Raw genomic sequence first — 23,126 nt, forward strand, 5'->3', positions numbered from 1 at the left:
CTTGTGGAACTTTGTGGAACTTGGTTACCAGAAAACGCAATCATCTCTTAGCAACAGATTAACAGATTAGCAACAAAAATTCTTACTGTTCAAGAAATATTATATTTCTTCTGCGCTTTTGAAATACCACTTATTTTAATACTTGTTAAGAATTGAGTAGTTGGTGAATTTTGCAGAAAAGTTAATTATCTTTGTTATTAGTGGTAAATATATAAATCAAACGTTCAACACAAAAGTAAAAATCTCGATTTATACTTCGTGGCAGTTCGTTAGCAGTAGAAAACTCTTATCTCCTAAAACCAACTTAATAAGTTATATAGCTTATAAAACATAAGCTCGTTCGAAATAATGCTTACCTGATTAGATACAATAGATTTACCGTTGGTACATTTTGCAAAAGTAAAAATCTGAAGTTTATTCCGTGGCACTTAGTTACCAGTAAACACACCCATATCTTAGCAACAGGTTAGCAACAAATATTGTTATTGTTCAAAAAACTTAAGATTTCTTCTGCTCTTTTGAAATACTACTTATCTTACACTACTTAACACTACTTATTATTTATAAAACATAAGCTCTTTCAAAATACTGCTTATCTACTTATTTGCAATATTGGTAAATTTTGCAAAAGTGCAAATCAGATGTTTACTTTGTGGAACTTTGTGGAATAATAAGTAATAATAATATTACTTATTATTAATTTGGTGTTAAGAGATAAGCGTTTTCTACTGCTAACAAACTGCCACGAAGTATAAATCGAGATTTTTACTTTTGTGTTGAATGTGTGTTTTATATTACATTTGCTACAAATGACAAAAAGAAAAAAAAAACAAAAAGCAAAAAAAAAAATCTTTTCTGCAAAATTCACCAACTGGACAATTCTTTTTAAGTAGTGTAAGATAAGTAGTATTTCAAAAGAGCAGAAGAAATCTTATATTTTTTAAACATAATTTTTCTTGCTAACCTGTTGCTAAGGGATGAGTGTGTTTACTGGTAACCAAGTGCCATGAAGTAAACAATTAATTTTTATTTTTGCAAAAGTAAAAATCAGAAAGCAGTGCACAAACATTATCACAAACATTGCTAATGTAACTACAGCTCACATTAACAGTAGCCTTTTTCCTAAAATTATTTTGTTTATTTATTAACCATGTTTAGCACAGAAAACATGCTAGTTATAGCCCACATGCCACTGGCTGCATTTAGGCTAATATCACCATTTTGGCTAATTTCAGCTTGTACACTAATTTTAACATATTGAATGGAGTAAATCCATCTTACGCTACATCTCCACATGCTATTGAGTACATTGTAGCTTACTTTAGCATTGAGGCTAATTTTTAGCATCAGAACACTGGGTTCCAACCGACAGGCACACTTTGGCAGGCCCCGTTTAAATTTCTTAAGAAATTTTGTAGTTATAACTAACTGTTCTTGACATTGCCTAATGTTTTGTGATAACGAGTATAGGCTACAGAACAAAGACAGAAATATTTACAGAAAGAGAAGTTTAAGCAGAATCATTCCAAAGGCAGAAATGAGAAACACTATTTATCTTAAACTTCTACGAACTGGCTTTAACTCTGTTAATTCTGTTAATAAGCAGAAACACCTGCTTTAAAAGCAACCTTAAAATGTCCCTTTCAGTGAGCACCCCATGTATCATCTGATATTGTTCGGACAGGTTCAGATCTGATATCACTTGCCTTGTTAAATTTCCTGTTCCCAAGTTCTCTGACGGGGGAGTCAGATTTCTACGTTTTAAAACGTTATCAGAAAGGTAGAAAGTTTGCAAATTATTTTCCTTATACTTTACAGTTATGCGGCAGTTTTTGTGTTGATCTGTAGTAATCATCTTTGCTGTAAAATATCTTGGAATTTGTGGCTGCAGCATTGCAAATGCTAGAAATAGTTATGGGATGTGAGCACTAATGCACATCATGGTGCTTGTTAGAGAGTCCTAAATATTGCATGTTCATGTTATTTCCCTCAGTTACTCAACATATACTGTTACAGAAACTCACAGTTTCAGTGTTGGGGTCACATTGTATTTGGGAAACATTTGATAGTTGTGCACATAAGAAAAAAAGTAATGTAGTTTACTGCAAGGTGAAACACTAGTTAAAATCAAACCTACTTGAAGATACTCAGACAAAGTGTATATATATATTTATATTTATTAAAAAATCCCTTCTCACCCTTCTGCAGGTGGACTCTTTCATCCTCTGAGCTCGGGTCCTCTACCAGAGAAGCCTGGGAGCCACAGTATCTTTGCTGTGCCTAGAACTGCACATTTCCGGACTGAGATGTCTGATGCTGTTCCTGGGATCCTGTTTTAGCCACTGCTCCAGTTTGGGGGTGACTGCCCCGAGGGCCCCTGCGTTCCTCGGCTTTGTAGACGCAGAGTGAATCCTAGCAACCTGCGGCCTCTTTGCCGGGAGTACTGGACGCCAGCTGATGGTGTAGACCCGCCAATTTCTGCCAGGATCGGTTTGGTAAATGCCAGGTCGCTGACAAATAAAACTTTGGTCATTAGGGATTTCTTTTCCTCTCATTGATTGGATGTTTTATTTATAACAGAATCATGGACAAGTGACTCCAGCATTTTTAAAGAACTTGAACCGCGGAACTGCGGCTATGTTAATGCTCCAAGGATGTTGGGGTCCGGTGGAGGAATAGTGACAGTTTTTAAAAGTTGTTTTACTTGTAAACAGTAAAACAACTACTATGGGATTAGCTTTGAGATTAGCCTATTTGAACTCGGCAGTTCTCACACTGTGCTGTGTGCGGTGGTTTATCAACCACCAAAGTACAACAAAAACTTTATAAATGACTTTTCTGATTTCTTGGCTGATATCATGCCAAGGTATGACCGAGTTCTCATTGTTGGTGATTTTAATATTCATGTCTGTTGTCCTACTTCACCTATGGCTCAGTCATTTCTTAATGCTATCGATTCTTTTAATTTTGACTGTGACCATGAGCATGGTCTCTCAGAGAAGCTCCTGCAGTCCCCATTTCTCCTGAGCTGTGTGGTTTGTCCTGTGAAGCCCAAGCAACTGGGTCCCCTGTGAGCCTCTCACTGCATCCAAACTCCATAATGGTGAGCCAAAACCTGAAGAGGCAAAGGTGATGAAACATCCCTTTTTGCCAGGCTGAAAGAACATCACAATTTCCATAGGAACGGATCTAAAAGCAATTATGCATGACACGCAGAATGAAGCATGATGTGCCATTGTTCAGGACTTGCTCTCAAAATTCCACCGCAGACATTTAGATTGTGCTTCTCTTTTAAGTTTTTCATTTTTCATTATTTGTCTCTTCCTCCTTCACATTCCCCCACTCAACAGATGTCATAGTTTTAAATACGCTTTGGCCAATTGATCTCATTTCTACGTTATGATGGGGGCGACACATCTTTTGATCGGCCAGCGTGTCTGAAGTAGAGATTGATGGGATCAATGTTGAAAAAGGGGAAAAGGATGATGAGGTGGGCCGGAAAGCCTAAACGATGACGTGTTTAGCGGAAGGTTTGGAGGCGAGGGAGGAAAATTATAATTTGGGACAACTCCAAGAAACTGAACAAAGACTTGGGCGAGGAAGTCCAAGTCTTTGTTCATGGGCAGGCCCCAATAATAATAAAGAGATCGCTTATTAGATGTAGAACAATAGGTTACTGCCATGCCTTGCATGGGCAGGCCCCAAACATTCATGTCTGTTGCCTTTATTGACTTCCAGTGGTAAACAGGATTGGAGTTGTACGATACTGCCATCTGGCGGCGGGTGTTGGTGTAAATTTAGCCATAACATGTCTCTACATGTTTTTTGTAGGTAGTTTAGGAAAAAAAAAAAAGTGTGATTATTATAATTTTTAATCCGCAGCCCGTCTGGTAGCATCGAAGAAAAAAAAAATCATGGCCACGACAATGACTGCAAGCCGATGTATGGGTTTGGTACTTGGAAGGGGCAAGGAAGAGATGTTACTATCGATGACCTTCCCTTGTTTTCCTTCTTGATAAACAACCAGACTTTTATTGTGAAAGTGCAGCCGGAAGTGATTTTATTTAGTCAGCGATCCAGCACTGTCATGGCGGCGGCAGCAACTCCAGCGGTTCCCGATCAAGCGCCTAAAATGCAGGCACCAGGGCAGGTTCCGTTTGACCCGTCTCAGGCCCCGGTTATCGAAGGCTTTACCCCAATAACGCTGGGCAAAAATGAGAGCTTTAAGGAAAAGTTCATGAGGAAAACCAAGGAGAATCCTTTCGTTCCGATAGGTGAGTTATACAAACAAGACACTGCAGACGGAAGTTACACAAGTGTACTACGCTATGTCCTCTATTATCGCTTGGTGAAATTATTTCCCATTACATACATTAATATGACAGTGCAACTTTGCTGTGTAAAGTGCGGTAGTTGAAACAAGGAAAGCCCAGTAAGTCACAAAACTTAGAAAACTATAAATTAATATTTCAGTGCAACGTTTCGGTACTGACACTGTTAGCAGGGCCACTCTTTACTCCCATAAAACAACTTTTGTGCTAACACACGGTAATGGTTGGATGATTTGTAAGGAATACTAATCAGAGGTAAAAAAGACATGACTGTACCTTGAACCTTACATGTATTTGAAGTGATATATTTATTCGAAAATTATGATTGCATTTTATTCTTCCTGAAGCAAAGTTGCACTATTAAAACATTTTAATGTTTTGCTAAGCCATTTTTATATGTAGTTTTTTTTTTTGCCTTTCCCATTTTGTTTTCCCAAACATACAATTTTTTTTTTTTAAATTTTGTTCTTTGAACTAAAAGTCTTGAGGAGGTACAAACGTATCTCTAGCTACACAATATGTCATAATAGCAGTATCTCTGTGTGGTATATCTGTTGGCTGCTGTATTCCCAGTGTTATGAACTTGCATTTTCCATGCTAACGTAATGTTTAGCTAGTGGGCTAGATGCTCACACTGAACACAAATGACATTGCTTAAAAATACTGAAGGTCACAGAGTCATGAAAGCACAGATGAGAACAAGAAAGCAGAAAATGGATATTTATCAGAACTGATTGGAGGATTGATCAATATTATTGCCTATGGAAGATTTTCTAATATTGTGAAGGTGTAATCTTTGTGCATTTCTTTGGAATTCTATGTGATGGACCAACATAGTGGTGGAAAAAGATAGATAGCCATGTAGCAATCCTTGAACACACAAGCCCTGCAGTGAAACATGATTCTGGCATTGTGAATACAGATATTTTATATTTATATATTTAATTTCTCCCATCCTTTATGTTCTTCAGGTTGTGCGGCAACAGCCGGAGCGCTGATATATGGTCTTCGTGCCTTCCACCAAGGAAAAACCAGACAGTCCCAGCTGCTGATGAGGGGTCGTATTTTCGCTCAAGGCTTCACCGTATTCGCCATCATTGTTGGCATCTTTGCCACATCGTTGAAACCCAAGCAGTGAAAACGAACGAATCTCGCACTTCCTGAAAGTATCCATTCACTCTGGACTCAGACCAGATCCATTGTTGAATTGGCCTCTGAATAACTGAATGATGTGTAATATAGCCAATGTTGTTCAGTTACACAGCCTATTTATAGTTTTTTTTTTTTTTTTTTTTTTAAGAAAACATTCTTAACATGTGAATATTTGTTAAGAATTGGCTGTGCGGAACAGCAAAGCGGCGTCGGCTCAAGTAAGCAAATGGGAAATTGGTTTAATGGCGCTAAGACTTTTCAACTTTGCATTAAATGTTTCTTCTGTTGATAAAATTAGCCATATTTGTGTTGTTTTTGATTATGCTGCGTGGAAAAAGGGTCTTTCTGGGAGGATTTTTAAAATGATGCCGTCAAAGTCTCTGGACTTTTACCGGAAACCACATCTAGAGTTATAAGTGCTGTGAGAAAATATTCGCCCCTTTTGCAAAATCAAACAAGTAGCTTGTTACCAAGCCTGACTGATTGCTGACAAAGGATTTCAGCCATTTGATTTGGGTATGTTAGAGGAAAGCAGCTCCACAAATGGATGTTGGCAACCCTGATGTAAATGTTTGAATTTTACTTAAAACATTCAGATATTCAGGGGGGTGTTGGGGGGGAGAAAGCAAAAACAGGGAATTGCTAAGGCAAGGAGGCAAGTACTTTTTCACAGCACATTGAGAATGCAAAGGCACTTTAACATTCAGAAATGGATCTGAAACCTTTCTGTACGGTTGGAGATTTTACCTTCATCTTTATGCCCTACGTGCTAAATAAATCCCCAAACACCCCAAAAGAAAGGTGTGACAATATGCAAGGGATTCTGGGCTACAGATGACTTTATTCAAGTGATCATCTCCAAGGTTTATGAAATGGCAACAAGCTCAGCAGGGGAATATTTGAAGTTAAAATTAAGTGATCTGCAGATTCCACCCGTTGTTAATTTTCCGCGTCCCTTTAAACATTCGGCGTTTTGTTCATTTCCAAATAGGCAACATGTGAACAATGTGCAGACGTCACTGTTGAAATGAATACCTGTATTTAAAGTTTTGTGTGCTGGTGTAACACAAAGATGGAGAGAAAGATAAGCGAAACAAAAAAAGTGCAAATTTTAATTTCTAAATTCAGACTGTAGCAGATGTCTTTGGTTGTGAGTCTAACCTTTTTTTTTTTTTTGCAATAAAAAAAAAAATTAAAAAAAATTGCCTCATCAGTGAGAAAACTATCTGGCTTAATACTCTAAGCGAGATCAGAAAGGCCACAAGCGTATGTCTGTGAAATAAAACAAAACATGTTTGCTACCTAGAACCAAAGTAATTAGTGATTTCATGCCAAATGAAATGTGAACATTTGTGACTCATGGTTATAAATTGATGAGAGGCATAAATGGATACAATCTAGTTTGCATTTAGTAAGTCTCTGACCAAAATGTTAATTTAAAGAATGAATAAAAACTAGGCATTCAAAAATATTGGTAGAAACAAAGTTGACCTAAAAATTATAAGTTAAAGGGGGGGTGACCATTTACTTACAGTAACAGTATTTTCTTCAGTATAGTGACATTAAAGCAGACACTAGAAAGGTGTAACAGAGCAGTCCGTCTTCTCACAGCAGCCTCAGGTTAAGTATATCAATATATAGGCATCAAGAAAGGCAGGAAGTTTTAAAAGGTTTTTAACATGTCAGGGAATTCTTTTGGAAAAGGAACTAAAATCATTCGGATACAACGTGTCGCTAAAACCGAAAAGGCGATGTTGCCGAGGACATTCTCCGAAGTGCTCCGGCTAGCGGACTAAAGGTGTCTGTTTTAGAGAGATGAGAACGGAGCGCATTCGGGAGACATCCTTCGCCTGCTTGCTGGTTTTGGGATTGAAGTCGCACAGGCGCGCCACTCGTTCCCACTCGGATCCCGGGCTGTCGCCGTCGGTCTCTGCCAGGAAGGCCTCCTCGGACGCTCTGCGGGACGCAGCCAGAGGGAGACAAAATGAGATGGTGTGTGGGGGGAAGAGGGTGAAAACCGGCTCGCCTACTGAGCTTTGTCACACGATGCAAGCTACAACCACTGACGTCTCTACATACGGCGCCTTCCAGAAGTATTCGTAGCGCTTGAATTTTTCATATTTCATCACATTGCAACTACAAGTATTAAAGTACTTTACTTGGATTTTAAAGGAGAAGGATGCAAAGGTTATTGAAATGTTTTGCCAGAAAATATCTGAATAGTGTGGCATATTTGGATTAAATCTCTTCTCCCCCCACACCCCCGAGTCACCCAATTTGTAAAAAACATCAGTGTAACAATTTTAATATAGAGTTTTATTATAAATCTAGAATTACATGGTGGCAGCATTTTGTTAGGCAAGTTCTGATTTGTTCTTTTTGTAGACTTCTGTTCAAAATTTTTGTTTTGACTGAGTCGTTTTTAGATGCTCTGTAGCAGGAAGAATTTCTGCTCTTACTTTTTAACTTTCGGACGGATGTTATGTGTAACCATGGCGACAAAGCATCGTCTTTAACCACTGGGACCAGCCGATTAGCACCTCGAAAGCTCAGATAATTACTAGAGAGCAGAAGAAGGACGTTTTGATCGATGGAAGAGATGACTTGAACGTCTCCGTCTGGCACTCTAATCGTACGGACAGACAGAAATTTAAAGTCGGAGCAGCAAAAACAAGGTGGATTAGCAGTGCGTGGCAAGCACTGATGGTGTCATCTAGGGCATGTTACTGTGAAATACTTTGTTGAATACCAAACTGTAATGACAGCGACAGTGTTCAGTCAGAGGTTTCTTCAGATTAGTTGCAAGACTGACTGCTACCCACGGTTCTTCCTGCCTGCAGTATCGCCATGCACGACAACTCTTTTGAAGATGAGATGCAACATTTAATTTCCCTTTGGGACAGACAAACACAGCAGTCGAGTCACAGATGAAGTTGTTTAAAATTGGCTAGAGATAATGATAATCTCCCAAGCTTTTGGACAAACAAACGGCGCTGTTAAACTCACAAAAACTTGGCTGTCCAAGAAGAACTTTAATCATGGAAACAAACAATTCGTCCAATCTGCTCTGGAGGAGCAACAGAGATTCACAATCTGTTGACAGGCAACTAAGTTGTTTCTTCCTGGATTTGGTTAATTTCCTCGTCTTACTTCACATATCAAATTTTAAGTATTTTTAAAATATGTTCTTTTATTTTTATTTGTCTCGTAACTGTTTTTCCTTTAATATTCTTTTTTTTTATGATTGTACACTCCTCTGGTCAGCTCTGTTTTAAATGTGCTTTAGAAGTAACGTTTTGATTTTACTCCAAAAAGCAGCTGTAACAGAAGCAAAATATAGTTCTGACTGAATACGAAGGCAAGCCACACTTAAAAAAAACAACCCCAAAACAACAACAAAAAAAGTTTAAGGTTGCAATGTGACAAAATGTGAAGAAGTGTAAAGAGTGTGAATACTTTCTGCTACTCACTTAACGTGCATCGTACACTTTACTTTTCCCTTTTTGTTTTGAGATGCACTGCAAAGATCTGAACGTAAAAATAATAAAAACATCTACTGAAATCTGACTACAAGCTAAAGGTTGCGGGGAGGCATGCATCAGGTAAAAGGGCGGCAGAGCGTACAACATTAAAAAGCACAAGAACTCTAAACGTACACAAAGCCTATAACATCAGAGTTGGGCTGTTTGTAGAAAGCCTTGTCAGCAATCCTAGTGCACAGGCAAGGCCCAGAAAGCAGGAAAAAGAAGGAGAGAGGAGAACAGTTTTAGTATAAAAAAAAAACAACAACAAGCAGAGCAATGTTAGGCTGCGATTTATAAGCGCTGAGAGAAAGTTCTGATGAGTTGGGGGGGAAAAGGATGGAGGAGAGTTTAAAAAGGTCCAAAACAAATCTGCCAGGAGTCAACAAGCTGAGAAGATTCAACCGCCCTTTGGGTGGTATTTTGGATGAAAAATGGGCTCTGCTCCTTGGAATCTGAAAAAAAAATTTACTTCCTGGAATTTTTTTTTGGTTCCAGGCAGTTTTTTTTTTTTTTTTTTAAACTTAACGGGACAGTTCCGGATTAATTTCTCATCAGAGGATTACTTCTCAGGGCTCTGAAAAAAAACAAAAAAACAAAAAAAAAACACTACAGCTAACAGATGCAGAGTGATACCGTGCCAGACTTGGACAGAGTCTGTTGGAAAGTGGTGAGAAAAGATCTAGTTAGCCTGAACGAGAAAAGGAAAGGCTACAACACATGTGAAAACATAGAAACCAAGAGTTTTTTTGGCAGTAGCAAAACAGTTCTTAAAAAAAAAGAAAGAAAAGTAAAATAAGGCCATTAATAAAATATTTAAACGTTCTACTGATTTGACATATTCAACATTTTCTTCTAATAATCTCCCCTCAAAAATGGAGTATTAAATCTGAATCAACCCTATTTACTGTAGAGACACTTGTCTACAAGAACATCTCTGTATGCAAACGGGTTAAGTGTTGCTCTTTCTCACCTGTTGTTGGCCTTATTCTTCTCCATCTGCTCGTTTTGGTGGACATGCCAGTCCTCCAGCTCCTTCTTGGCCTTCTCTCTCCACTCTGCCTCTGCTGCCTTGGAAGCCGAGTCTTATTACAGGGTGAAACAACCCCCCACCAAAAAAAGAAGAAAAGCGTCATGTTTTATGCACGAGTTCAAAAAATTTCATAATACTGAGAACCAAAAGTAATCATCTTTTACTACCTAATGCTTCGAGGCGAGCCTTCTGCTCCTCCTTCCACTTGCGCAAACTTTCTGGTTCCTGCCTCTGAATGTCCACCTGGGCGATGGCTGCATAGCTGTCTGTTGGGCCATTAGACTCCTTTCGATCAAATAACAAACAATCAGAAATCCAATACCGCTTCCAATGTTGCTATTTAGATAGGGTTCAGGTAAATCACACGCTCACAAAAACAGGAAGAACCTCACCTGGAACAGGTCTCCGTTCACCGTCGCAGGCTCCTCTTCAAAGTCGTCAAGCATAACGATTAGAGACACACACACACATTTAAAGTTAAACACAGTTTCTAGGAGTTTTTCCCAGTAATCCCGTCGTCTCCTCTGCTGTAACTTCACCGACTGAATGTTCTTAACCGTCACCGGCTCTTGGTCTTGAAACTGTTAAGATCTTAGAAATGCTGCCACACCTGTTTGGGCGCTGCTGTCGGCTCTGTTGCTTTGCTGGCAAACGAGACAGGATTTTCAGGTATATATACATTTAAAAAAAAAGAAGAAAAAAAAAAGAATCGAGATCTGTGACGTGTCTAATTCTGAGACTTATGTTTTCATGCCTGGGAAAAAAAAAAAGAAGGAGATTGTCTTGTGATTGAACCCATTCATGCATAATGGTTTTATCTGATTTCTTTGAAGTCTAAACAAAGTGAAAAAGAGAACTTGTTTTTATGCATTTACAGACTGAAATGCAAACGTGGGCGTACTCAGTGCTGCTGCATTAAATTATGAAATTTGAATTATTTTTTTAACATCACGTTCACATTGCTGACATTTAAATACACAAACGTAATGGGAGATTAAAAGGTTTTATTTTAAATTGAAGTTGAAAACATGACGTCAGAAACAACGATTTTATTTACAAGATCTCAGCCAATAATCCCCCCCCAAAAAAGGCTTTTTCAGACATGTAAAAATGACTTTTAAAAGCAGGACCATTTTTAAAGGAACTCTCTTAGCTACTTATTTAATTTTCACTTCAGCTTATATCCAACAACAAAACTTTGTGGGATAAAACATTACAATGATTACTCCTAACATTTGTGCGTCGATCATTTTTAGATTTTACTTTCAATTGAGTTTAGATAACATGGCATTTTTTGTCATGTTATCACAGGTTAAAAAACTGCGTGTTATATTTATGTATTAATTACAATTTTTTTACCAATTGATAATTTTATGATTGCATGTTTCGCTGTGTTTGTGGGTCGCCCTAAAACCCTCAGAATAAAGCTTATTCAAATATAAACCGCGCGGAGCAGGTGAGCTAAACAAACATACTCCTGGCTATGTACTATGCTAAAAAGCTAACGCTTTGTCAGTTGTTTTATCAATAGTTGTATCTTCTTCGTAATCTAAAATCATTTACACCTCCTTACTACATTAGCCAGTTGTGTTACTACGGACCTATGTAGGTGTGGCATTTTATCTTAAACTTACATCATTTCGTAACAGCTGCCATAAAGCAGATTAGCCAGTTTGCTCATTAGCCTGCTAGCATCAAGCGGACGTTAGTTCAACTCCAAACTTACCATAGTTTGCAGTCTGAGAAGGCTGCACGTCGTCCGCTCCTTCCAGCGCCCCGAACCCTTCTCCGTCATTCTCGATCCCCGCAATCTCACTTTCCTGTTGGGCCAGGAAAGCCGCCGCAGGATCCTCCTCGGCCAGATGCGCCCCGTTGTCGGCCATAGTACACAAAAAAGTGCAAGTTTAACTGAGGCTAGTTGGTTTAGCTAGCTGACGCTGAAGCCACACACACACACACACAAAATAAACGAACAGTTCTGTTGTATTATTAAAAAAAAATGTAACTCGTTGTCCTAGCTTCCGTTTCAAAAACGCTACAGGAGCTAATGGAGACAGCAACTAAGCTATCTACAACCAACAATAAAGGCTTCAATGTAAGGCCCTCACTGGTGATTCATGATTTCTCCACTTGTTCGTCCACTGTGATGATGGAAGAAGGGCAGCACCCCGAGGGTACCACTGCTGTTTTGTTAGCCTTTGTCTGCATCTGCTGGCTGAACTAGGAACTGCAGGACGAGGGTTCGATATCAGATAAAAAAAACAAATATTAAACTTAACTTGTCATGCTTGGTATTTCTTTACACTTACACACACACCAAGGGACGGTACTAACTTCAACAATAGGAGAAAATATGGAAACACTGTGCCACCATGTTGCCCCCTCTTAGGTAAATTTGGTATAAAACACTCAACTTCACCAGAAAGAACACTACTTCCACAGTGAAACACAGTGGTGGCAGCATCATGCTGTTGGTTTGCTTCTTTCTTCAGAGAACTGAACTTATTCTAGAAACCTAAAAGTTTTTTTGTTTTTTTTATTGTTACCTTAACCACTCTGGAAATTGGAGACCACACATGATCTGGCAAATGTTTAATATGTAACAATGTGTTACTGTTTAAGACCTTGTTAAATAGTCACTTCCCTTAATTCTCTGCAACAAAGTTAGATTATACAGCACTCCCTTTGAAATATAGCTAAAGATAAATGTAACTTGAATAAGAATCTCAAGATTGTTCTTAATATGTAAATGAGGTTACACATAATGACACTGCGTGCTCTTTAATACAGTTTATTATGTACCACTAGCTGAAAATATACGACACAGTGGACTCACAAGAAAAACACCCAGAGAGGGTGGTGAAAATGTCACAAAATAGCATTACTGAATAGATAGTGAAGCTCACAGTAGAAGGATGTTGCTGGTGAGGTCTCGGTGCAAGCAGCGAGTCGGACTCTGAGCATTCAAATTCAGAAAATACTTCGTTAGTTCAAAAGGGGAAATAAAGTATTTTGTAACTTATACTATCTCAGGTTCTTCGAAGCCTCCAATTGAAAACAATATCGTTGTAAAACAATCTCACGAAGAGAGTTGTTCATAATAATTGACATAACTGACATCACACAACCACATAGGAACTGTGAAGCGTATTCTGGACTTTTAATCTTCTTGCTCACTGAATTACTGACACACCCCTTGCTGCTCTCATGTTAATCAATTTAATACATAAAGTTTAACTTTATGTATTAAAGCTAAACTTTAATACTTTAACAGCTCCTTCACAGCTGTGGAGGAGCTGTGAAGCTTCTCCACAGTTCCCACAAGCTTCTTGGCTACTTCTCTGACTAATGCCCCCCCAACTCAGCCATTTCCTAGATGGTTCGCAGTTACACCATATGGTTTTAATTTTTAGATGATAGTTTGATTTTTCACTAATGCTTTCTTTCTGCCAAATCTCTGAGGCCTCTGTATAAAAATTGTATTAAATCATACACATGCACTCTATTTAGTAATCTTTAGAAGGGATCTATTAAAGCAACTGGCTGCAATGGATTTTATTCAGGGACAACGTGATGACGGAGTTCGAAACAGATGCTTGTCAAAGTTTACTTGTTTCTAAAAGATGTTGAAAACTATTTTTTGTTTTAATTAGTATGCGCAAATAGACTGAAGTTTGTGCTCGTGACATTGCTGGCCTCTGAATTTATTTCCGGTTTTCTCCCTCCACACATTTGGTCAATAATTAAAGCCAGCTCTATGTGTTGATATAATTTTTTTCGTCACAAGACATATCTGGTTTTACAATGGGAACTGCGACAGCCTCTGGACGGTGAACGAGCTGACATGCGCGCGCCCAACGAGCCCAAACCACGTGACATGTGACGTCACAGACTGGTCCTGCTGGAAAGACTTTGAGGGAATAAATTTGTGCCTCAACAGGAGGGAGACTCGCTGCGGCTTCTTGACCTCCGCTCTGAGGAAAACTACAAAGTTAGGACTGACTTTGCTCTTTATCGCTCGCAACTCTTATAACTCGCTATGTCCGGCGAACAGAAGGAGGCACAAGAGGTAAGCTAATTCAAAGGTCTCTGTATTTGGTATCTTGTGTACGACGTTACTTTTAAACTAACTTTTTGTCGCAGCGTTAGTAACTGTGCGGGGTGTGTTGTGCTGTCTAATGAGCTTTTATGGCTTTGCCTGGTTGTTCTTCAAGACGTTTTGTAGCTTTTTGGATTTTTTTATTTTTTTAAGTACAACTTCCTGTACTTTTGTGAGTGTAAACTTCTGAGTCTGCACAGCATGATCTTTAATTAGCACTTCTCTTAAAACCAATTGAAACGTAGCTATATAAACTCCCTGTATAGGAGGAAAAAACCCCCCAAAACAAAACAAGTTCCCCATATAATGTAACATTTTGTTTTAGGATAATATGTTGCAAATATTAGGTTATGATTTTCAGTATTTCAACATTAGCTGGATGATTAATTTCCCAGCTTTGCCTTCACAAGGTTGCATTTAATGAAGATTGAAGCTTTAAACGGTGATTAACAACCGAATGATCATTTTTGCTATGTGATGGCCTCACAAGCGAAATGTGACCTCTGTTACCAGGATGTTGCTGTTGAAGCCATCTGTGCTGCTGACACACATTGTCTCGAAATGCTAACCTCAAGTTTTTGCAACTAAAACGTATGCTGATGCAATCTAGAATTTAATCATGCACAAGTGAATGAACAATTAGAAGTCTTGAAATTAGAGATGCACCAAACAAATAGGCCAGAGATGTACATGAGCCATTCTTCTCTTGATCAGTGATCAGCATAACAAATTCAAACTAAACCCAAACGACAAAATCCAAACTTTTTTTGAAACCATCTGCATCAAAACTAACAACTCTCATTTGAGTTTTGGTTTGTAAAAGTGACATTATGCACTATTTAGAGTTTAATAAATTGGATTGGACTGCTTATGTATGTCTGTAGATGAATTACATTGACTTGTGTTATAAAGTGCCCCAACAGGACACTTTATAACACAGTAAATTCATTGTACTGTAATACAATAATAGAGATAATCTTGTATTTTGTTTATATTCTTTTGAAATCAGCATTACTACCTCTATCAGACTTCAAGACATTTTTCTTTTTTATTCACGTGAAAAGTCTGATCGGTGCATTTCTACCCAAAATTATTGCTGCTTGCATGTTTTACTTGTATTAAGCCTCCAGCTTTCTATTTACACTACAAGGACTCGTGTTAAATGATCTGTTATTATTGTTAAGTTATCTGCGAGCAGACGGTTCCTTCACTTCTCAATCGTACCACGCTGGCCCTGTTCCTTTAAGAAGTTGAAATGTAATTGCGGGTTTGTTTGTAATACATCTCGTTCCTTTGGAGAAGAATGCACTCTCTCATTAGTTTTATTTAACTCGTGGCTGTCTGCCGGTTTTCAAGTGTAGTTTCAGAAGAAAGGCGTAGAAGAAGTCTACGTAGAGGCCCTTGGCCAAAATTTCAAGGCAGTTGACGTTACCTCTCCCGGTCCTCCTCCAGCAACCCTCCTCACCCTCCTTCTCCCTGTGACTCATGTGGGTGTTGGGCTGAAATAGTTTGGTGTAGTTTTACATTCCTTATATAGCCTCTGAGGATTGAGCAGAGGCTAAGGCTCGTCTGTGTCACACGCAGCATCAGGGGTAGGCACAGTCTCCTCGCCCCAGATCACTGACTCCCCAGCTTTTCTCTCAGGTTTGGGCTACCAGCTGGCCCCTCACGGATAAGGTAAGTTGCCATGGCGCTCTCTTGGCTGGATAGACATGTGTCAGGAAGAATGATCACACCTGGTAAGACTACGGAAGAGAAGGAAGAGGACTAAATGGAGGCGTAGGGGTGCCTGCTCAGAGGTCACAGAGGGAGCCAATGTCTGAAAGCTGGCTTTAATTCTTAAAATGTCTGTCTTCTTGGGTTTATTTTTGTTGCATTTTAGAAGTAAGATCTAAAGAGGTCTGCATTTTTACATGTTAATGTACAAAAGTACCGGTAAGCTTAAATGGCTTAGCAGGTTCAGATGTTAAAGACGAGCAGCCAGTGTTTGATGACGTTTCGTGACATTTACGAGTTGCCTATTTTCATCCCGAAAATGAGGGTTGATTGATGTGTTGGCCAAAGGTTCACAAATTGATTAGCTGAAGAGCGAAACAGCACAATTTTTCTTTGGTTGGAAAATTCATTCAACACATCAAAGGTAATTAGTCATTAGCATGTACTTTGATGCACATTTTGACTTTAATAAAAGATCCTCTAAAGGTTTAGGATATATTAATTGATATATAAAGACTTTATTGTAATTCCTGGATTTTCTTGTTGGACTCAAAATGATCACCTTTAACAAATAACCTGTACAGAACATATTTCTCTTGTTTGCTATAGATTGAAACTTGTTAAAAATTGTGAGGATATGGTGTCACAGAGCCTTATTGGACAGGAAAAGCCAAATTTTATTCTCCATGAAATAAGTTATGCCAGTGGTTTTTATGTTGCAGTAAAAACCTTTTCAAATTCCAGAGTGATATTTCACATGAAAGTTTTCCATGTGAAAGCTCGGGCACATGGTATGGCTTTCTGACAGAATAACTCATACGTGTATGGGAATTTTCCTAAAACTTGGAACAACGTTTTGAGCATCTTGATGCGTAAGAGTTGAGACAAGTTGTAGTTGAAAGTTAGAAAACCAGTGTTACTCAGTTACTCAGTTTTGTAGTTACTGACCATGTCAACCAGCACACATCTAAATCGTTTTTCTCCTCATTTTAGAAACTCAAATAAATAATTAAATCTGCCATATTTCTGTTAAAGACAGAAAGACCAGAAATTAGAATTAACCAATTTTCCCTTGGTCAGTTCATGTTTGAAAGATCAGTGTCTTATTTCATTTCACAAAATTGATCAAAACTAAGAATCTCTATCATTTTATGAATACAACCAACAACAGTTTTTCTTTTACTTTATTTATAAAAATGAACATTTTTTTGCAGAGATAGGTTTAGTTATCTTTTAATTTTACCAGCATGGTTCTTTTTGGAGTGACCCAGACTTTGACAGATAATCAACGGAGAGAGCTAAATGTTAGTTAAGAAGACCTTCCAATCTCAAAGACTTGGAGCTTATCACTGATTATTGATAATTTGAGACATTTATATAAAAAAAACATAAAAGGCATACCCCCCCAATATATTACTGTATTATCTACTGAGCTTTGCTTGTCTCATTATCCATCATAAACAAATTTCTTGGTTAAGTAAAGATGTCAAATGAAAATCATGCATGTAAAGAAATAATTTGGAGCTTAAATGAATGAATGATGTGATGCATTGATGGGGTTCGTCTTGTAATGCCTTTGTTTTCTGTTAAAACCAGTTTCTCTGTCAAAGAATCAGGTCAGAGCTAAAAGTACAATGGAAACTGGAAAAGCCAAAAACTTCATCATGCGTTCGATTTAGTAGAGAGAATGTTGTACCTGTTCTTTTCCCCCCCCTATAGTTAGCCATTCAAAAGTTGTGACAGTTTATGTGAAAAAGAAAAAGTTATGTAATTTTTTTTTCCTGTTCTCTCCTTCTTTGCCTGAAATATTAGTTTTAGAAAGAAAACTCCCACAGTCAGCAGCAAAGACATTTGGAGAAATCAGGAAAGGATGTGTGACCTTGTAAAGCTTTTCCTGGTTTTCTTGCTAATTTCAGCATTTCCTCTCCTCTCTTTCTCAAGGCTATGAACATGTACTCTGTTACTCTCAGCGGCCCAGCGCCGTGGGGCTTCAGGCTGCAGGGAGGCAAAGACTTCAGCATGCCACTCACTGTGTCAAGGGTAAGAAACAAGCTCTTCTCTGTGTTTGTGTTCATTAAGGTCTCGGGAATTTGCTTGATGTTTTGCATTGAGGATCGCTCTAGTCAGCCTTTTATGGTTTTCCCTGAGCTCCAGTTTGAATTTGTGGCTAAATAACAAAAAACTTTCAGTGAGAAACACCTTCCTGGTATACAGAGAGCACAGGAATATCCTGTCTCACTCTCACAATGGGTATTGTCTGCCGACGGTGCTTCAGTTTTATGAGCTTTTGCACGACTGGTATGTACTGATCACACAAACGTGCTGTCATTTGTCCCAAAATGCTTTGTACATTCCATGTTAGGACACGACCATTCTTCAGAATTAAGTTTCAGATAAACTATGCTTATGCTGATGAGAGCAGCAACCGCTTTCCAGGCCTTATAAGTGCACTGCTGCTTTGTCTGACAAAGGTACAGGCTCGATCTTGCAGTCATGCATGAATGCACTCACATAAAATAATTCCACGGTTGCAGCCAACTAGTTCATACACAGATCTGGCTCTCCTTAGCACACTGGGATTGTTGCATTGTTCCCTTAAAAGTTAAGATAATGCATAAATATCACGGCTGACTGACGTTTATTACTTTATCAGCTTCGTTCAGGATGTGCTGTTTCCTTTTACAAAGATAATTTGAAGGCACATCATATGCGGAAGCTTTGCCTCTCTTAGTCCAAACAGAACACCAATTAAAGGCAGAGTGGTCAAATGCAGTTAATGTGTTTATTTTGCAGAATAGAGTCTGCATCGCATTGTGGGTAGAATCTCACCGAGACGGGTGCGTTTAGGGTGATGTAATCCCTTGATGATGGCAGCAGGTATCACCCTTCCTGTCAGCACATGTCCTGTATTTTCTCAGCTCATCTTGATTAGAAACCTCATGTTCTTCTGTTGGTTTCAGACAACAGAGTTTCTTCTATAAGCACAAGCAGTTGGAGGAATAGCTTTACACAAAAGATGCATTTTTCTAGCAGATTATAGATGATTGCTTAGGGGAATTTCAGTCTAGACAAGCGGGGTTTACTTCTGGGGTGAATATCAATGAGGTTGTCTGTTAAACACCGTCAAACGCGCCTAACATATGTCTGGAGGCTAGTTTTCCACTGTTCATGGTTATTGCACAAAGAGAAAGCTGTATTCCTAAACTTGGAGTTCTGATATTCTTATTCCTTCAATGCCGTGCTTGTTTAGGCGCTATGGTCCACCGCAAAAAATGTCCGTATATCTCTAACCTTTTCACATTTGTCACTTTAAAAACTTAATGCGTTTTATTGTAATCGCTATTATGGGTCAACACAAAGTGTCATTTAATAAAGATGGTTTTGAAAATTCCTAGATAAACTAACTTTGCTATTCAAAATAAAATCCAGTGCCACTAATTGCAGTCAGAGCTTACCTGATTTGTAAACAGTCTAATCTCTACATAAAGCCAACTGTTCAGTGAAGATTAGGATGGGAAAAAACACGAAAACCAAGGAACCAAGGCAGATCGGGGATAAACAATAGATAAAAGGAAGGTTATAAAATGTAAAAAAAAAACACTCAGAGCACCTCATGAAGTTTCAGTCCATTATCTGAAAAGACGATGGCAAGTGTCCGGCATGACTGCAAGCCTGCTAACTGACTGTTGAGCTGGGCGAGGAAAGGCTCAATCAGGACACAGCAAATATGTGGAAGAAACCTGAGTTATCTTTGCTGAGAAAAGACTTGGGTTAAATTTTCTGTCCAAAATGTGTGACAGAATACTAACACAGCATTGAACTATCCTCCTATCCTCACAGTGATGCATGGTGGAGGCCAGGTTGCACTGTGCAGAGACTTTTCCTTAGCTGGGAACCTGGTGGTGCTATTTACAAGTTATAGATTCACTAAGGTGGTATGGAGATTCTCCAAAATGCTTGCAGTAAAACTAGTTTCTCCAAAATACTGACTCAGAAGCTCTGAAAGAGGAAAGAATACTTTTATTAAGGCAGCCTGTGAACATCCAGCATGCATGCCTCCTTTTCCTGACTTAAGGACTTTTGACTCTCATCTTGGCTTTCAAGAAAGAACAAACAATGAAGTCTTGGTCAAGAGGGAGTGAAGCTTAGCTACACAGGATTTCTCCGTAACAGGAAAAGATCTAGCTTTTACTTGAAGAGTTTCCATTAGATAAATCCAGTGGGTGGTCCATTTCTTTTCCTCACAGCTTGTTGCTGATAACAATCTAAAGCAAGACTATGGAAAACGATGAACATGTGGAGGGAAATGACAAAAGACTTTTCGTTTCTCAGTGAGGCAATGAGATTGCAGGCACTAACTCCTGAAAGATCAATGTTTGTATGTTTTTTGTGCATATTAGAAGATGATTTGCTCTGCTTGAGACTGGATATAAAAGATGGAAGATTATAAAACGGAGTATCACTTTTTATTTTATCATTTAGACTCCAATTGATGCGCCGCAAATTGAACCTCTGATTAACTTTTCATTGATCTGGAAAGTTTGTGTATTTCTCACTTGTCACCTCTCAATTGTGAGTGGGTTCAGGAGTTTCTGAGCTCTTCAATTGCTTGTATTTCTTTCCTTGGTCTCTGTGCTGACCGAGCTTGTGCTTTCTCAGCATTCCAGACATTTTTCTCATATCCACCCTGCCGCTGCCAACAGGCAATCCTGTTGTCTCCCTTCTGCGTCTGTCTTCACCACTCACTTCTCCCATCCATATGACGAACTCCCCCAGTCTCAAAGGAATTGTCTCCAAGTGAGATCAGAGGAATGAAGACCATAATTTTTAAGTGGATGCGAATGGAAAAGGAAAGCTGAGATTTTGAGCTTAGCAGGATGGGTTCTCATCCATCAGCTGTAAAAACGTACACCACGTTTGACTGACTGGAGTGACAGCTTTTCCAATGAAAGCAGAAAGAAGGTTTTATTTCTGTTAAACTGCAAACTGTCTTCTCCAGATGTGTATGAGCAAATCCCTGTCCTGGACTTTATTGCTAAGCAACAAGGTTTTGTTTAATTCTGGTGCCAAACATAACACAAAAAGCTCTTTAAGGACACCTCGCGACACCAGTAACGGACAACAAGTTATTTTCTTGATAGTCAGGCTGGATGTTGTTCATCAGGGGTTTGTTTTTAATAAGAATGGAGAATTAAGTATTGCTTAGGATTCACAGGAATTCACTGGCAATGTGCCTCTGCATTTTTCTGGAAGTTAATGCCATCAAATGTCTATATCCACATATTCTGTTCACCAGGTTGTTTTCAGAAAACCCCCCAGTCAGGGTTCAAACCCGGGACCTTCTGGTAAGGCAGCAGTGCTAACCACTGATCCACCATTACAAATTTGGCCCTATAATTGCCCTGAGGTGTGAGTGTGTTTATATACACATACACACTTGTCGTGTGCGTGTGTGTGTGTGAGAGAGAGTGTGTGTGTGTGTCTATCTGACCAGTTATACTGCCAACCAGTCTGGTGTTTAGGTCTGTATTGAACTATAAAAATAATCATACAGCAATACAACTCCTTCTTTATTCTATTTTGTGACTAAAAGTATGTATTCATAATTTATAGACCTAAAGTATATTAACTAACAATTAGAAAAACTTTATTATAATTACAGTAAATATAATCTATTCTATGCTAAAATTAAAAAGTTATGGTTATGTTAGGAGGAACGGAGGCATTGTAGTCAAACAGTTATAATGTTTTATTGATCAATAGAAATAATGATAGGGAGAAGCTTTTAGATTCAGCAAGGGAGACAAACACATGGCCTATCAAGCAGTTTGAGCAGTCTCTATTATCAAGGCATTTTCACAAGATGGAGAGGATTATGTTTCTGCTGAAACATCTTTGCACTTTTAAACAGTTCTGCAAATGGGGTTTGAAGATTTTGTGTTTGTTGAGTCTTTCTTTCTTGTTTAGTTGTAGTCCATAATGTCCCACGATATACAAGTTTAGCTTATGGCATTGTTTGAAAATTAACTTCATTACTTATTAATAACAACATAATTTTCAACTCGCACTGAAAATGATGCTATCTTAGATTCTTTCTGAAACGCTCTTGTGATGCAGGGATTTTAATGCACCCAATTTAATCCACTCCTCGAGTAATTTTTTCCCCCTCTTATCCATTTTCTTTTCCTCTTCCATTTTTTCCTTGCAGTTTTCCAGAAACTTTTGTGACTTTAGATATGAAGACATTTGCATTGCTTTATCCCTCATCACATTTGTTGGAATATTCCATATGAAGGTGTAGAAAGCGAAGCTGCTTTGGTTGAGTCTGTTCCTTCTGATTAGAGAAGTTTTACCACATTTCTGCTCCAGATCCCATGCCATCGCAATTCAGTAAACATTATGATAACCCCACATAACTTGTGAGCACCATCTGGTTTCTATCAACAAACGCATGCCACCCCGCTGACTTCAAAGTTTTGGAGAAAATTGCCAATGATGTCACAGCAATAAACGGGCGGAGAGATGTTAAAAATGCCTCCCCAGTCCTCGTCTACAGCTGTCATTAAGTCTTATGATTCCGTTTCCCTGGGTTTCTGTCTTAACTTGAAGACCATCTGTTGCTTCATTATCAGCGTGCTCTTTTTCTCACACTTGCAAAAGCTGTGAGAAAGGAGGCCTTGTTAGAGGGCATTAATAATTCATTTTGCAACATGCATTGGTCTCTGAGGCCTTTGTTGTTGTCGGACATGTCCGACATACGTGTTGTGTTTTAAGGTGAGTTGGTGGGAGGTGTTCCTCTGCAGTCATTATGGGGGCAGCGGGGGAGATTGCATACTTGCAGGTTTGGTTTTCCATTTCTCAGAGTGATATTTATGGCTTTGCATCAGCTGTGCTGCAAATGATGTAAGGACAGACGGTCTCTTAGCCCCCAAATAGCCATGGAAAGAATAAAATTGCGATGGTACATAGCTACCTAGCCTGTATATCACCAGCTGTTTGATAAACCTTGGTGCATTATTAACCAAAACGAGCTGAGAATACGTGTGAGGCTTTGGCTCGCCTCAAGGAATGTATTTCAAAGGTGAATTTAGCGTGATTCATCCTGAAAGGTTGGCTCAAGCTTTGAAATTTGATAGTACACCAAAATGGTTCTGCTGCTGCACTCTGCCAGACGGCTTTGAAACTGGCCGTGAACTGTTAGTCGAACCATTTAGATCCACTGAGACGCGGATTCACCAACTCTATAAGCTTCGCCGACGTTAAACAACTAAAGT

The 23,126-nt window shown here is 38.8% G+C and overlaps 3 protein-coding genes and 1 long non-coding RNA gene across 10 annotated transcripts in view; 3 read left to right on the forward strand and 1 right to left on the reverse strand.

Annotated features, from left to right (window-relative positions):
- The window catches only part of LOC106961779 (uncharacterized), a 9,506-nt gene extending 6,967 nt beyond the window's left edge, over window positions 1-2,539 (forward strand). The window contains exon 2 of the long non-coding RNA XR_001427839.1: window positions 2,209-2,539. This is a non-coding gene — a long non-coding RNA (uncharacterized LOC106961779). The remainder of the gene's footprint in view (window positions 1-2,208) is intronic.
- Window positions 2,540-4,001: 1,462 nt separating this feature from the next.
- higd2a (HIG1 hypoxia inducible domain family, member 2A) lies at window positions 4,002-5,780 on the forward strand. The gene is made up of 2 exons (XM_015055772.1): window positions 4,002-4,274; window positions 5,303-5,780. Exons 1-2 carry the CDS (start codon window positions 4,088-4,090, stop codon window positions 5,467-5,469), a joined length of 354 nt encoding a protein of 117 aa, XP_014911258.1. The 5' UTR covers window positions 4,002-4,087; the 3' UTR covers window positions 5,470-5,780.
- A 1,094-nt stretch (window positions 5,781-6,874) lies between these two features.
- Window positions 6,875-12,211, reverse strand: cltb (clathrin, light chain B). 5 transcript variants are annotated; one of them, XM_015055767.1, is made up of 7 exons: window positions 11,765-12,211; window positions 10,430-10,474; window positions 10,205-10,322; window positions 9,978-10,089; window positions 9,641-9,661; window positions 9,140-9,193; window positions 6,875-7,439 (listed from the first exon to the last, which is right to left on the reverse strand). In XM_015055767.1, exons 1-7 carry the CDS (start codon window positions 11,918-11,920, stop codon window positions 7,268-7,270), a joined length of 678 nt encoding a protein of 225 aa, XP_014911253.1. In that variant the 5' UTR covers window positions 11,921-12,211; the 3' UTR covers window positions 6,875-7,267. The 5 variants fall into 5 exon arrangements, with proteins under 5 accessions (XP_014911253.1, XP_014911254.1, XP_014911255.1 ...); XM_015055768.1 differs by having other exon boundaries at window positions 10,430-10,464; window positions 11,764-12,210; XM_015055769.1 differs by lacking the exon at window positions 9,641-9,661 and having other exon boundaries at window positions 11,765-12,210.
- A 1,716-nt stretch (window positions 12,212-13,927) lies between these two features.
- pdlim7 (PDZ and LIM domain 7) overlaps window positions 13,928-23,126 on the forward strand; it is a 36,649-nt gene continuing 27,450 nt past the window's right edge. The window contains exons 1-2 of one of the 3 annotated variants that reach the window (XM_015055766.1): window positions 13,928-14,122; window positions 17,794-17,892. In XM_015055766.1, coding sequence (XP_014911252.1) covers window positions 17,797-17,892 — 96 coding nt within the window. In that variant the 5' untranslated portion in view covers window positions 13,928-14,122; window positions 17,794-17,796. Of the gene's footprint in view, window positions 14,123-15,670; window positions 15,814-17,793; window positions 17,893-23,126 lie in introns of those variants that run through there. The other 2 variants (XM_015055764.1, XM_015055765.1) reach the window with 2 other exon arrangements.

The sequence above is a fragment of the Poecilia latipinna genome, unplaced genomic scaffold (assembly GCF_001443285.1).
Source record: "Poecilia latipinna isolate Pla-1442-1.1 unplaced genomic scaffold, P_latipinna-1.0 Scaffold1335, whole genome shotgun sequence".
NCBI classification, from domain to species: domain Eukaryota; kingdom Metazoa; phylum Chordata; class Actinopteri; order Cyprinodontiformes; family Poeciliidae; genus Poecilia; species Poecilia latipinna.